Source organism: Chamaea fasciata, unplaced genomic scaffold (genome assembly GCF_029207755.1).
Source record: "Chamaea fasciata isolate MVZ Bird 193981 ecotype frontalis unplaced genomic scaffold, bChaFas1.0.hap1 SCAF_3, whole genome shotgun sequence".
Classification (NCBI taxonomy): domain Eukaryota; kingdom Metazoa; phylum Chordata; class Aves; order Passeriformes; family Sylviidae; genus Chamaea; species Chamaea fasciata.
In genome coordinates, this window is record NW_027094088.1 from 24,053,788 (window position 1) to 24,069,845 (window position 16,058).

At 42.3% G+C, this 16,058-nt stretch overlaps 1 protein-coding gene across 3 annotated transcripts in view; it reads left to right on the forward strand.

The window, feature by feature from the left end:
- The window catches only part of EML4 (EMAP like 4), a 147,969-nt gene that overhangs the window by 58,452 nt on the left and 73,459 nt on the right, over positions 1 to 16,058 (forward strand). For 2 of the 3 annotated variants that reach the window (XM_066178372.1, XM_066178373.1), the window contains exon 1: positions 1,697 to 1,778. The exons of the other annotated variant lie outside the window; for it this stretch is intronic. In XM_066178372.1, coding sequence (XP_066034469.1) covers positions 1,712 to 1,778 — 67 coding nt within the window. In that variant the 5' untranslated portion in view covers positions 1,697 to 1,711. Of the gene's footprint in view, positions 1 to 1,696; positions 1,779 to 16,058 lie in introns of those variants that run through there. 3 annotated transcript variants of the gene reach the window in all.

Consider the following 16,058-nt stretch of genomic DNA (forward strand, 5'->3'; position numbering starts at 1 on the left):
CAAATTATTCTGTCTGCCCAACCCACCCAAGATAGGGCTCGGTGTTTCGTCTTGCAGTTAGCATTGTTTAATGACTTTATGCAACACAGAGGTTGGGAACGTGGGCTCTTCGTCAATCCCAGTGCCACAGCTGTGTGTTGAGGCCCATGGCTTCATTAGGGTCCTTAATTGTGTGCCCTTGCCTTTTTACGCTTTTTCATCTTCCACCAGGCAGTTTCCTAGTCCTTTTCCCTTTTATTAATCACAGTAGTTGTCTGGCTGACTTCATACTGCAGAGCTGTGTTTAGCTGACTGCCATCTCTTTTTTTAGATCACTGCAGAGGTCGATTCCTCCAGTCGATCAGGAGCTGCTGGAAAAGAAATATACTACTGTAGTTATGTAGATTGTTAATCCTAGGGAAAACACACAAAACCCATTGTGTGCTGTCCTAATTATATGTGTTCTTATGAACCTATTAACCTTCTCATCAACCATTTCTGATGATGAAAAAAAGTGCTGCCCCTCATTTTTTGAATGGAGACCCAGACATCCCCTCCCCCCCACCCCTTTTTTTTTTTTTTTTTTTTTTTTTTACTAGCCCACTGTTGTCTGGAAATCTAAACTTTAATCCAGAGTTATTTAATATGCTTGCAGATCTCGAAAATAATAAACTATTTCAAGTATGATAGAAGAGTCAAAATACATGCAGTACATATTCACAAATAGTTTTGTTTTGACATTTATCTTGCTGTAGTCATTCTGCCAATTGGCTTCAGGCACGGCTACCAAAAGAATGAACACATGTTGCATTCATTAGTTCTCATCTGGCTGTGCTTCGTCTTGCAAGACAGACAAAATCATGATCACATTAAATAGATTGTAATGCATTTGTAATACGAGTTCCCTTCTGCTGAACAGAATGATAGCTTTGCAAAGCTGCTGCGTTTAAGCCGTGATATTTTGCTTAGTTTTCATATAATGGCTATGAGTATATTGCCAGTGATGTCATTGCTTTTTCGTCTCGAAACGATGTCATGTGAAAAATATTCCAATATAATACTGAGCAAACTGCCGCCCCCTTCTTCCCCCCCGTGTGAACTCCGCGTGTCACTGCTCCTGTCACTCCTCATGTCGCGCCGCGGCTGACGATAGATGAGTGCCGCTAATGACAGACAGACATGCTTTGAAACAATAATGGTTTATCTGCATCTCCCGAGGGTATTGTCGTTAGTCAGTGCCGGTGGTTCTTTATGCCCCCAGCGCGGACAGACGGGTGGCCGTGGGCTCTTTGCGGTCCGTGCACCGCTGTGCCCGCGGCCGTGAGCGCCGAGCGGCGCGGTGCCACCGGGGCGGGGGTGTGGGTTCCCGATCGCTGCGGTTCCCTGTGGCGGGGAGGGTGCAGGATACCCTGCCCGTGTGCGAGCAGCTGCCGCTTTCCCGTTGGGGAGCGGCTCGGCGGGCTCCGCTTCCCTGCCGAGCAGGCCCCGGGGGCCGCGGCCCCCGGCCGGTGCCGCAGCGAGCGCGTGGCCGCCGCCTGCGGGCGGCCCCTCCCCGGGCCCCGGCCCGCCCCCGGCCTGCCGCGCTCGCCCCGGGGCAGGGGGACGGGCGGCGGGACCGGCCGCCGCCAGCTGCGCTCGGTGGTCTGGGACCGTGTGCTGGGCGCCCTCCGGCCGGGCCGGGGCGCGGGAGCTCTCTCTGAGGCGCGGCGGGGCCGGCTCGGCGGCCGGAGGGATGGAGGAAGGCTTGTCCTGCCTGGCCGCAGCCTGCGACCCCTCGGCGCTCGCCGCCTTCTGCACGGGTAAAGTACCGCGCTGCCCCGCGCCGGGAGGGCTCGCTTAGAGCGGTCCCCAGCGCTCTCCGCTCCGCATTCCCCATCCCTGGACGGGGGAGAAAGGGAAGCCTTGTCAGCACCGGGGTAGGCTCTGCCCTGCGAGGTGTGAGGCTGGCTCCGCGTTCCCGTCAGCAGCCCGCAAGGTGTGCCCGCCCAGGGGCTGAGCGGCTCGCTGCCGTGCGGCACCCGCACCGCGAGAAACTGACAACAGATAGGTGAAGTAAATAAAATGGGGACGTGTGTGGATAGCGGAGCAGGCGACAGGGCGGTAAGGATGAAGTCAATACTCGCTGGACAGGAGGCGCGGAGCAGCGTGGGTCCCTTCGGCCCGGGGCTGGGACGGGGAAGTTCCGTGCGAGGGACCTTTCGCAGCCCTCGTGGAAGGGCGGCTCCGGCGTGTCCAACCCTTCCTTTGGACCTCTCGGCTTGACGCTCTCCGAAGGAAAAGCCGGAGCAAGCCCCGGTGGGACTCGCGGGGCCTCAGGCAGGCGGCAGTAAAGGCTCGTTCAGCCTAGGGAGAGCAGGACTGCGCCTGCTGCAGCTCTCTGTCTGGGGAACCTGTATTTGCCTTTCACAGCCAAGGGGTTTTTCTCCTTAGCCCTTTATTTTTACCAGTGTCATAGTAAAAATGAAATATTTCAAAGCATATTTCCTTTCTTTAAACAGCTGCTATCAAAACAATCTCTCTTAAGTGCAAATTAGGCAATTAATTGTAGCGTTCTGACTGTAGCTGTCAACATTATATGGTCTTGAAAAGAGCAACCAACCGAATAACCCTAACCAAGAAATCCTATCAGAGATAAAGCACTCTTGTTCACGGAGTGGAAGTGTTTCACTGCGAATGAAACAGACGTCAGCGAGCACCGTTCTTTGTTTGCTGATTCATGCCGTGCAGTTTGGATACAAATGCAGCATTGCGCATGCAAAACCTTACACTTACGGCCGAAAATACGATGGTCCACAGGAAAGTTTCCTAAAATAAATAAATAAATAAAAATAAAAAAGAGGGCAAGTGCTTAATGCATAGATTTCTATAGGCATTTAGTGGAAGAAAGGAACGATCTTGCTATAGTGTACTTGGTCAAAGTGAGCGATGTGCGCTGTACTTTATCTGCTTCAGAATTCAGAGCATTTGCTTTAGAATTCAAGATGTTGCAACCTTTAAGAAAGAGGGGAGGGTAAATTGGAAATGTTAACATTGTAAGTGCTTTGTATGATTTTTTTTTGTAGGCTTGCAAGGATTTTTACTGTAGAATAGCTAATGGTTAGCTGTTTGTCTTCAGAATAAAATTCAAAAGAACAGCATTTTTATGGCTATAGCTTGGAACTTTGTTACCAATATGTGGAGGTTTATGTGACCAACATTTCTACTGACTTTAATGGCTTGTAACAAGAGTTTCTGCAATTGTCTGTAAAAATGTGTCAGTGTCTCAAACTTAAGCTTGAGGTGTATCTTGAAGTTCCAAAGTGAGTGTGACATGATGGACTTACCTTTGAGGTTTGTATAAAAATCTAACAAAATAATATGCAAGAAATGCATTCTTTTCTGTATACATATGTTCTATTTTAATTTTTTTTCTGTGTCTTAGGAAATTATTATTAAAATCTTGATAAAAGACTGAACGTTTTGCTGGATAAGAGTTAGCATTTGTAATTAAAAGAAAATGTGGCTTTGCATGTTCTTAGTATGGTAGTGTGATTTGTTGATTTAAAACTGGATTCCTACTTGTATCATTAAACCTAATATACCTTTATATCAGGTTTTCCAATGACTCTGTGTTGGCTTGCGTGTAAAGTTTGAGTGATAAGAAACTGCTATGATGGAGAATCAACAAGTGCTTTGTTCCTGTGAAATTTCTAACTTCAGCCTTGAGGGCTTTTAGCAACTTTGCACGGGTAACAAGTACAGAAAAGCCTGAGATTAAGTTATAGAAAGTATTTTTTTTTCTTCTTGTAGTTGGGCTATACATGCTCATTCTTGCTTTATTTAAAGGAGCTTAAGGCGTTATACTAACAGTCGGATATTTCTGGTGAGGGTTTTGGGTAGAACTTATTTTTTTTTTTAAGTAAGTATCCTATAGTGATATACTTTTCTATAGGAACTTTTCTGCCTTTAATTGTGATTTGTTTTTTGCACAGGTGTCATTGTATATATGTCTAATTCTCCATTTCTTGCAAAACTAGAAATTCCTAATTCAGCAATAGAGAAATAGCATTTCCTTTTAACATATGGGGTACAAATGCTGATAGGCAGCTTAATCAAATTTTTTAAAAAGCTTGTCTGGTGTCAGTAGGAAATACTTTTTTTTCTCCTTTTTTCTAATTAGCCTTTTATAATTAAAGCTAAGGCAAAGGCCTGTCCCTTAGGAAGAGCATAACTATCAAATTGGATATGGGCTAGAATTTATCTCAGACAATAGAATAGGATAGAAATTTTCAGTTTGACCAAGGGAAATATTTACCTGCAAACAAATCTTAGGTTGGCCTGCTTCTAGATTAAATATTTGCCTCCAGTGACACTTGGCATTGAAACTGGCATTTATATATGGGGGAAAAAACAAACAAACTCCAACATCCCCGTGTTTTTAAGCTTGATTGCTTTCAGACTCTTGATTTGTATGCATTTGTCTTTAATGTTAAGACTAGTAGAGAGTTTGCGTAGGGTTTTTTCACCGTGGGGGTTGGCCAGTTGCTGGAGGCACTGATGGCAAAGGTGGGGCTGTGTCAGTGGCTCTGCAGGGGAAACTGACTGGGGCTGGCACTGACCCCGCCTTGGGCTTGGTGCGCTGGCAAGGGGCTGTCACTGTGCCGTGGAGGGCACCTCAATTGGCAGTGGCTCTGCCACCTGCCTCCCTGGCAGGCAGTGACAGTGGCTGGCACATGCTGCTATTCCTGTTGCCTTGCTTCCCTGCACTCTTGCACAGGTGCTGGTGCAAAAGTATTTAATTTGAATTAGTATCTGACGAAAAGGACTGTGCTCTAAGTATTTGGGTATTATAAGAGACTTTTTCGTTCTTGTGCATACAGTGCTACGTGTACACAACATAAAATTGCAAATACTATAAAGGTTGGGAGGGATTTTCATCTCACACTATTTAGAACGCCAATACCTTGCCTCATTAGAAGCCTAATTTCTTTAACTTCGTTGTTACCTTTTAGAACCGTAGTATCATTTTTGGATAACATTTTCTTCTGTTTTGACAGTACAGATCTCTAGCTGGCTCCTAACCGTTCTAGGAACATGAATTAGTCATCAGAAGGGTGTTGAGGAGGTAGTAGTGACTTGTGCAGGGTAATGGTTAGCGTTTTTTAGCAGTTGCAGAAGGTAACTGCAAGTTGAAGTAACTGCAAGCCACACTTGGAAGTTGCTGAAGTATCGAAATTGGTGAAATGTCAGAGGTGGAGTTGACACAGCAAACTTGTCATTAAAGGTCAGCTAGAAAGGTTCAGACTGCACACAGTTTCTCAGCACCAAGTCTTTGCTCTCAAATTTTGAGTAATACCCCGATTAAAATGTATCTTTGTGAACCCTGCGTTGCACCCTTCATACAGAAGTAAGTTCAGCAGGAAAGAGGTGGCATTGAAAACTTCCCTCTTGCAGCAGGCTTCTTCAACCTGCTCCTTCTGCATGGAGCCAGAGCAGCTTTAAGAGCAGACCTTGCAAAGAAATACAGAAAAAGTGCTGGACATGCAGCTCCTGCCCTGTGAGCAGGGAAGAAGGAATAACCAGACATGACAGCCATTAGTCACAGTTCTTTATTGCGTGATGAGAAGATGCACTTATGCGTCATAGAAACAGGATTTAGATGATACATCTTTTTGCTTTGCTCTGCTCTTCCGGCACATTTTTGTTCTTTGTATGTTTTAAAAATGCATGAATTTTTTGGAATTTGCCCTTATTTGCCTGTGAAGCACTTGAGAAGCATTTAAAACCAAGGTAATACCCATGGTCTAATTTTTGATACCTGTGAAATGCATCATAGGGAATATTCACTTCCGTGAGAACCTGGTTTGAGTTGACCCTTCAGGTTTTCGCCTGATTTGACTTATTTGGTAAATAATGGCACAATGTCTTGAGCATTAAGGTATTTTTCGAGGTTGCTTTTCATAGATGATACAGGTGAAAAAATCAGAGTTGCAGGTGTCACTCTGGGTGGTTTGCACTGGTGGTGTACAGTTGCTGTGCTGGGGTTACGTTGTGTGCGTGTGGCAGAGTGGCCCTGAGGGCTCCTGGGCAGTGGTTTGGCAGGACCTGACCCGTGAGCTGATCCCACTGAAAACTAACTGAGGGTGGAAGAAGTTTTCTATCAGGTAGCCGCCAAAAATTATGTCCTGCAGCAGGTTCTGGGGCAGGAAAAGCAGCATGAGCCTTCAAGGAAAATCACCTCCTTTAGCAGCAGCCAGCAGCTTGACTGACTTAAGAACAAATGAAACCATGCCCAAGACAGTAACACTACAGAGTGAATCAATACTAAAATTAGAACAAGTTGTTGTTTAGACTTCTGATTTGATCTTAATGTAAGGAAACAAACTTGGTGTCTCCCAGTGTTTCTGCTTGCTTTCAGCTTCAGAGTCTTGAGTGATTGTTTATGAACAACATTGAATGAAAGAAAACATCTAATGGCTTTCACTGAAGAAATCTTCTAATTTCCCATCTTTACAATATTCTATGCATTTTTGCAATCAAGGAAACCTTTAGGCATGTAATGAAATTAAAAACTGCTGAGAAGAAAAACATTATGACAGACTTTTTTTTCTTTAAAGGATGCAGTTCAAACTTTTAAAAATATCCTTCTGTCTGTACTATAAATAATTCCAACTGGACATTTTGTTCAGTGGGGGCAGAGCTGTGCTTCTGGCTCTGCTGTGGCAGGGTCCCTTGTCCTCTCCCCCTTTCTGGGAGGTCGTCCCCAGTTGCCCCAGGTGTACATGTTGCTTGTCACAGGGCACTCTGCCATGAGAACTTTGTTCTGTGCAGCTTGCAGGCTGCAAGAATGGTCACACCTAGTTGGAGCATGGGCTTGCACAGGAATTGCAGAGGGCTAAGTGAAGGTGGAAGCTTGGAGCATGTTGACACAGTAGGTTAGTAAATGTGGATTAGTAGGTTAAACAAGCTGGCATTTGGTCTTGAGTAAGAGCAGTGTGCTTGAGGAGTTACTGCATGGAAGCTGTGATGCTGTTAACTCTCTCCTGGGCTTGCTCTCTGCTGGTTTATGTGGCCATATCCCAGGCTGCCACTCAAAAACTGTATTTTGTTAAAAATAAAACAGAAGTTTTCAAATAAGATTATTGAAAAGGCTAGAAGATGCTGAAAAGTTAGAAAATAATTTTGTTTCTGTTGATGTTATTCTGTTGTGGTGGGAGGAATATTTTTCATGCATGAGGGATCCTGTTATTTTGGTTGGCAGTATTAAGCAGAAATAGTATCCTCCTGGATGGTTCTTTTATATGTATAAATAGCTGAATTAGCATAGCTAATGCTTAGTAAGTGTATGTGGAATTAATCAGTCCTGAAACATAAGCATTAGTGGAATAAGCTAGATAATTCAGTGGTTTAAGTTAATAGCTGCTTTCAGAGTAACTATTATCTTTTTGGTTTTAGGTCGTTCCCCCCCGAGTTATCAAACAAATACAAATCTCCAGGGTTTAAAAAAGAGAATAAAACCGAATTGGAAACACTGGACACCTACAATATGTAGGTTTTTACGGAGTACTTTTCACTTTGAGTTGGAGTGTATTAGTTAAAAATCTGTAAACTTTATTTCTGTGGGTTCAGGCAGGCCTAACATAGCATTGCTGTTCCTGATCTGTTATGAAAAGCTGGAAGTGTTAACTTGTGATAGCCATGATAACCAAAGAGTTTTGGCATAAGTCTGCAAGGGACCAGCAGCTGATGTGGCAGTGGTGGGCTGAACGGTGATTCAGGGGCTCTCTGGTTGCATTGGTGCACGTGTACTTTTGCAGAAAAACATTCCTGCTTTTTTTTGAAATTGTGTCCTTTAGCGAACAAAAATTTTTCCTTTGGAGGTGGCTTGGATTGTTATCAGTTCATCAATTAATGATTAATTAATTCGTTAATTTTGAGGAAGAAGGAAGTAAATGGGAAAAAATGCAACTTCCTTGTAATTTGTGACACTGCTGTTACTCAGTCCCAACTATATTCAAGTCTTGTTTTCTTGTCAAGTATTTGTAGCACCTGTAGTATTTGTAGTACTGGGCATATCCATGATCAGTTACTATTGCTATTTGCAGAGCAGCGTTTTTTACCTAAAAACTGTTGCTTTGTAGCAAATAGTGGGAAAAGAAACCTGAAGATCTTTTATGCTTCAGAAATGACATCTGTAGGAAGATCAGATAGGTAATCTGTTTATGATGCAAAATGTGATGATTTAAGCAATTTTGATAGATATATCCCTTTTGAGTGTTCAAAATTTGGCAAACATTCCACACAGAAGTGTGTTTCCCTACAGAATCCTTTGAGAAGAAAAGTATCCCTACAGAAAGACATTTTTCCCGTGTAAGCAAATTTCACGCACACATGCGTGTGATTTATCAACAGTGATTGTGATTGTTCAATTTTGTGTAGGATTTCTACATAAAAAACCTTCAAGGTAAAATTTTAGGTCTTAGCCTACCTGTGTCAATCAAAATGTTCTGTTTAGTGATTGATATTTTTTTTGGGAAGTTGTAGCATCATGCAGCACTGTTTCCAGGTGTTTGTGTTTGCTTTGCCTTAGTTCTGAAATCTGCTTTGTGGTTTGGCCTAAATAAAGTAGACTTAATTCCTCCCTTTTCTGGGGAGTTTCCCATTTTAGGTGTAATAGTGGCAGGATTAGCAACTGAAATTATGATTGAAACTGGCTTCATTTTTATGTATTCATTTCTGCAGAAGCGGTCTAACTGCAGCTTTATGAAATAGATGTGCAGTCGTACATAGAGATGTCTGCCATGCTATTCAAGAGTTCTTCCTTGTCATGAATTAAATCTGTTTCATTTCACAATTACCTCTTTTGTTTATAGAGCATTTGTGGGAACTTGTTGATATTGTCCTTGCTAAGGAGAGTGCGGCAATGCTGCAGTGCTTGTTGACAGGTCTGCAGTCTGAGTTGTTTAAAAGACTATCTTTGCAAAATAACAACTGTTGATGTTAACGCTCCTACAGCTCTTGAGAAGCAGCATGTTGCAGGACAGTCAGTCTCCTGTGAGGCAGCAGCAGCCACAGCAGCAGGAAAGGTGTGAGCAGTGGTTTCCACCCACACCTTGTTTACAGCTGTTACTTCACCAGGGCTGTTTAACTGCTAACATAACAAAATGAAAAGAGCTTAACTAAAGAACCAGTCAGTTTAATTGTATTTCTACTCAACCCCCCTTTTTGAGGGTGGCTGTTGTCTCTCACCAGCATAGATACCTCTTACTGCTGTCTGGCCTGTGTTTTCTCTGACACACAATGTGCAGGTATTCCATTTATTTCTCAGTAGTTCCTCCTGTGTAGTAACCAAATTGGAGATTGTGACTAACGTGTGATGAGTAGTTGCAGGTACCACCTTCCAGGGTGGCTGTGTGGGAACCACGTGCTTTATCCTTGAAATTAAGCACATAGCTTAGCTGTGTCTATAGTACGACTGGTCTTTATGCAGATGGGTTAGTTCTTTTCTATGCAAACAGAAAACCCAACCAAACCAAACCACTGTGGATTTGGTTCCACCTGGAGTAAACACATGCTGTTGTAGAGATGTTCCTCTAATATCAAAGCTGCAAGCAATTGCAGAAGCTCTGGATGCTTCTTGGTGAAGGTAAACAAAAGCAGGATTTTGACTGCTGCTTTGCAAGTGCTGAGTTGGATCAAGTTTGTGATTAGAGAGTTTTAGTTTTGCATTCCTAAGAAACAGTGGACTTCTAAAAGCATCAAACCAAGCCTTGCGTCTGTTCTTGCTTACAAGACACAGGGGAGGTCGAATTGCTGTGAGATGGTATCCCCTGCAGCAGTGAGGGTAACATTTGTATGGCAGAGCTGGGATAAGGGTGCCTTCTGCAGGACATGCTGCCCAATGGGATGGATGAAGCACAACAGCCTTGCAGGCACAACTGGCTGCTCCAGCCCTGCTGCGACAGAGCTGTGGGTGGATGGTTATGAGAGAAAAACTAACACTGGAATGAATACTCCCACCAGAAGGCTTGTCTCTTAGAGGCTGCTTTTTTCAAGGGAGGGAGCAGATTGTCATCCTTAGGATTTGGATAAGAAGGCACAAAGAAGGACAGTAACTGTTCAAGGTCTCTTTAGCTTGTCAGAGTGGAAGTTCAAAGCTGACGTTTTACTGAATGGGCTCTGGTATGGAGAGGTAATAAAGCCGTGGCCGCATTGGGCTGTGAGTGAGTGGAAGGAATTCCTGTACCTGAAATACCAGAAAACTAAGATAAGGCAGGGAATTGGTGAGTCTTGTTTCCAAACAGGTTTTCCCTTTATCTGAAATTGCTGTATCCTGTGGCTTGGTGGGATAAGAGCTCTGAAATAGCACTGTGCACATCAACGCTGGTGCCTCCCCCTGCTCTGGTGTAAGCACATTTCTGCTGAGCACAAAAGTGCTCAGATCCTGCTTTTTCCAGCAGTACTGAAAGGGAAGGCTTTCCCTGCAGGGTAGATGAGTGTTTTGGAAAAAGGAGGTCCATATTTCTTTGGGAAAGGGAATTAATACTACAGGCCAGGATTCTATTTTTCTTGATGGATTTTTACATAGTGGCACTTACGATAGATTGGCTTGGAATAGCACAGAATGAGATCAAAGAAACGGCTTTTGCAGTGGTATTTTTGATGTTACAAATTAGATATTTATGAGTCCTGGGGGAAAGAAATGCGCAGCACAATGAAGCAGCCAGTACAAAAACTTTCAGAAATGTTCCAACACCTTTATTTCCAGGGATAATGTCTAACTTGATTTCTAGATAACAGAAAATAGAGATCATTCATTTGTGTGTGAGGGTTTGAGATGAGTAGAATCTTTTAAGTAAACATTGCATGGCAGAAAATAAAATGTATAAAAAAATAAAATGTAAAATAAAATGTAAAAAAGAAGAGGTTATTTTGCTTTGTCTGATGTTATCTCACTTAATGATTTCAGTGCTTTTCTGTTTTGCTGCTGAAATGGTACTCTAAAATTGATGAGAATATAGCAATCTTAGAGAAACTTCTTTCCTCTAGGGCAAAAACTTACTTTTTCAAAGCATACCACAAACAAAAACCCGGTTAAGTTAGTTGCCCAAATAAGCAATAAATATTTAAGATATTGAAAGATTTCCATAAGTGTCAGATTGAAAGTATGTTGGTACTACTGAATTCAAATGCTTTGCAACAGAGGACATGCACTGTGCCAGTAATGGGGAATGTTGGACTTTGCCTGCATTGTTGCAATCTAAAGATTGAATGTTACGCAAACTTGGATTTTATTTACATGTTACTAGAGAAGTATGTATTTTGGAAATACGTTTTTGGAAATAGAGCTTGGATAATCAGAGGTAAGCTGTATGAATTGGGGCTTAACTTCTGAAAAAAAAAATTTCTAAATTTATGGGCACTTCTTTGAGCATGAATTAGCACCATCACTCTGGCAAGAGCAGTTAAAAAATAAGTGGTCCTGGGTGGAGGGAGGGGTACAGAGAGGGATGGAGAGTCTGAGATTACTGTGAGTGCTCTTTTTTCTTTCTCTTCTTCCCTCCTTCCTCTCCCCCTCTATCCATTTACAAACCTCCACACCAACTTCCTTGCCTGCCACATAACTAGTGGTACCTGTCTGTGCAAATGAGTTTGCACAGTACTCCTGGAAAACCAGTGATTCAGATGGTCCCATGTTTCTCCATGAACTCCGTGTGTTTGCTGGACTTTGTGATGTTTTGGATAGATAGTCTGAGCCTGGCTGTGGTTATCATCATTCATTGTGTTGAGCGGATCAGTAATAATTAATGCTGTAATCTTTTTGTAGATTTGTACATTAAAGACATAAGGTTAAAGGAGAGTGTTCTAAGTGGGGAGTCAGACTGAATTTAAAAGTCAGAATTAGGGTTGTCCTTCAAGACTGTATTGAAATCACATTGGTAGTAAGATGCAGCTTTTTATTACTTGGTCTCCTCCAAGTAAGAACTCTGAAAAGGTGATTCTTCCCGTAAAAGCAGTTGGTTGGTATTTTGAGTTACCTTCATTTTCTTTGCGTGTCTCTCATTTATATGGAAGGCTCTTAATCTTGCTTCTTGAAAAATTGCTTGCATTTAAACACTGACCTTGCTGCAGCACTTAGGGTAGTTCTGTGTTAGCCCACAAGTGTTAATTAACCTTTAGGTAGTGTGGGATGATGAATTTCATTTCATTTAACAGATGAAGAGTGAAGTTAAAAAGAGATTAAGGTCAAAAGCATCAGCTAATTACCTAATTTTCTAATTAAGTAGTCGCCTCATTTGAAACTAGAAAGGCTTGGTTGTCAAAGTACATAGGAAGGACTGCCCTGTACATGTCAAATGCCTAATTGCTGGTGGTGGGTTTACCTGTGAGAGCTGAGCACTTTTCCCCACTGATGTCTGGTGTTTTGGGTTAGGCACAGCATGCAGGCTTCTCTGCAGTGAGGCTTTGGGAGTGCAGGAGAAATGCTTTCCTATTCTTGGTGTCCGTGTCCTGCCGTGGCCACCCTGGAGCCCCGGGCAGTGGCTGGCTTTGTCTCTGTCCTGCAGAGCTAAAGCCTGTTGAGTTTCTCCATAGGGTGGCTTGAGTGCCATCTGATTATGGTGCAGAGAGGTGAGTGGTGGCTAACCCCTTGGTGAAGAGGAGGACTTCAGGGATGTGGTCCCTCTTCAGCGTATGAAAAGTTGTTTTCTTAGAAAATTTTAGCTAGATCAATTTGGGCATTAGGGAGGATGGGGGTTAACCTACATCATTTCATGCTCACTTAATTTGTTACTTTTAAATCAGCATTTTACCGTGGAAATGTTCTAACACTTCTAGCACAATATGAACTATTTCCAGTGAAGTAATACTAATCTATGTGTCCTAAAGTGTTAATGCATGTGCAACTTACAGTTGAGCAGTTAGTTGCAACTGTCTCGGGTTGCTGTGTGAATTTCTAAGCCTCTGTATTAGAAAAGATGTCCCCTGCCCCTCTCCTTACTGTGACATGAAAATGGAGTGGCACCAAATATTGATAAGAGCTTGGGGTGGCTAGGATAGCTGCTGGGATCCCATTTATATGGGGGATCCCAAGTAGGTGCCCAAAGCCACCATAAATTCTGTATATGGAGTATGGAGGTCACTGATTTGTACCAGATAAAGTATTTTGGAAAGGGAAGGGCTTGTCTTGCGGGTTGAAGGCCAAGAGTTGAAGAGCAATATCAGGAACAATGTCAGGAGCCAAGCAATGTTAGGGGAAGAAAAGTACTTAAAAGCCACAAGGCTTTTTAAGCAGTGGTTGGGGAAAAACCTGTGAATGGTTTTACTCTTGAGATGCATCTCAATGGAGGTGGAGCTGATAAGAAGTGTGCAGCTGGGGGAGGATATGAGGCAGTGCCTGCATAATTATCTGCCTCTTCAGGTAATCAAATAGGTACCAGTGTCAAATATGAGAAGTGTCTGTAAGTGTTTGTTCTATTTTTGCAGTCTACTGCCCATCAAAGCTAGTATTGGCAAGTATGAAACATAAAATTTCTGTGCCCAGTAAGTTACACAGTTACTGGAAGCTTAGGCAAGCAGAACACTCATGTTGGTCAAATACGGTATGGGTGGGTCTGCGCCCTGTGAATCTCATGCTGATGTATCTAGATTATTGGTATTAAAACTGTTTACAGCAACAGATACACAAGCCTAGTACAAAAATATTTACTGTAATTTGTGGTTATTATCGGGTAATTTCTGTCAGGACGTTTCTGTGTCATCTTTTTATCTTTCTCCTTCCTTTGCTTTTTCATGTCAGGAAAATAAAAATATATTAAAACCTATGTGCACAAATCTGTCTAGCATATACAAATAGAGCTACTTATTTGTTAGGCATGAATTGGTAAATCATCTTGCATGTCAGAACAGCCCTTTCAAGTAAAGTTGCTTGAAAACATGGGTCATGTTCTTTATCATGTAATGATGCAGGTTCACAGCCATGAACATCCTTCAAACTCACCATAAAGCTGTCCACAATATCAAAAGCCAGTAGCAACTCTTGCACTGCAGAATGGGTTTCAGCAAAATCATCTCATGGATCATCTACAGACAAATAAAATGCTGCTTGCTGTGGGGACTTGTGATCCAAAGGGTTTGTGAAATGGCTAGTGTAGAGTAATACATCCTTTTTTATTATTATTAACTACTTGTAGGGGGTTAAATTAGATAGATGTATGAAACATTAAAAAATCTCATGAGCTGTGCAAGGAAGACAGTCTGGTTGATGTGATGGTTCTCATGCAGCATCAATCCTGAGGAAATGAGTGTTGTGTGACAACATGTGTTCTCCCTGAAAACCTGAAGAAATGTCATTGGAGGAGACAAATTTAAGGCTTAGCTAGTGTTGGAAATGTTAGTATGTCTACAGTCAGTGACTTACCTGTACCTATCTCAGAACAGCTGCATTATTATTCTAAAAAGAAAATAAAGAAAGAACTTACACTTTTTTCACCAGTAACAGGTGTGAGATCAAGCAGTGCATTGGTTTTAATTTGATGTAGAAAACCTAGAAGATTAGGGAAAAGAACGAAAAACCAGCGAAAGAAGCCAAAGATGTGTGGAGTCATTGAGAGAGTGAAAGGCCAGAGTCTCGTGCTTGCAGGAAGGGAGAGCTTGGGGAGAACTTCCCACTCCACTTCCATGCCATAAGTTCTAGGTTCTAGGATAATACAGTATCATTTGGGTTGTGCAGGAGCTCTTTTAATCCTCTGTGTTCATGTTGTGTGCTTTAATCCCATCCTTGTATTCTTTCCATGACTCACATCCTTTACAAAACAGAGATAATTTGTGCATGTCCTGGCATTCAGAGGAGATACTGTGAGCAAAAGTATGGAGTCTTAATTCTGCTTTTTGTTGTTGAAAATTATGGACTACAGATCTGGAACATAATTCTTGATCTTTGCACATTTTATAAGCTACTCTTAAGACAGGTGATCTGCAGAAAACTGCTGGGAGTTTTCTTTCTCATAACATGTAGGAAAAAGAAATTCATCAGGTATCTCTCTGGCAATATAATCCTCATTCAGAGTCAAAATTTTCAGTGATCTTTAGAACAAAAATTGGAAGTTATACAAATACATCTTTTCCTTTGTACAGGAACAGATCATGGTCCTCATGAGAAAAGGTTCTTTGGGGACAGTTATCTCCGGAAATTGTCAACCAGATCTTTATACTAGTCCCAGTAATTTCTGTTTCTTTGCCCTAATAAAAGATTCTTACCACTCTGGGCAAAATATAGAAAACCTTGTGGGTGTCTTAACAGCAGGGGTTTAAAATTACCTGTGGTTTATGTAGCTTTATTGGATGAAGCATAGGATTTTCCACCCCATGGTTTAAATTTCCGTGTGCTGGAGTTTGTAGAATTTGTTTTTCTGAAATGCTGCTTACGTCTAAAATGCATCCCTTATTTAGATTTAGTCAAAGCTGGGAGGAATTGACTCAGAGGGGTGATAATGGATGCTCTGGATTTGTTGAGGGAGCCCAGAATAGACGGCTCAGTAGTAAGATTTTTTTTTTTTTTTCAAATGTAACCAGTTGAACATTCCCTGGGCAGCAAATGATGAAGAGTGATGCTTTTCAAATGCTGGTACCCTCACATGCCTGCTAGATGCCATGTGGGGAGTGGATATGTGGCTTGAAAGGTTTGTCAAGTACCACCACTATGTCCTGGATACTCCTTTTGGAGTTTCTGGCCCTGGTCTCAGGGGCAGTTTGAATTGCTGCCTTGTTTGATCTGCTAGCAGTGGTTTGATGCCTGTGAGGAGTCCCTTGCAGAGTAACCTCTCTGTTCAGTGCTGTTCATTGACTATGAGAAATGAACCCTCATTTTCAGAGTCATCCTTGTGTCTCATGGGTACTGAATACAAGCATCCCATGTATATCTCTTCTTAATCCAAAAGCAGGGGAAGAATTGATGTTTTCCTGGCTAAAATTAAAAATCAAGCTGATGAAATATGAAAAATAAAAGAATATTTTATTTTGAAAGTTATCGTACTGTATGGTTAGACCTAGCATGTTTTTGCTGTGGTTTGAGTGCCAGTGCTCTTACCTTAAACCAGTTT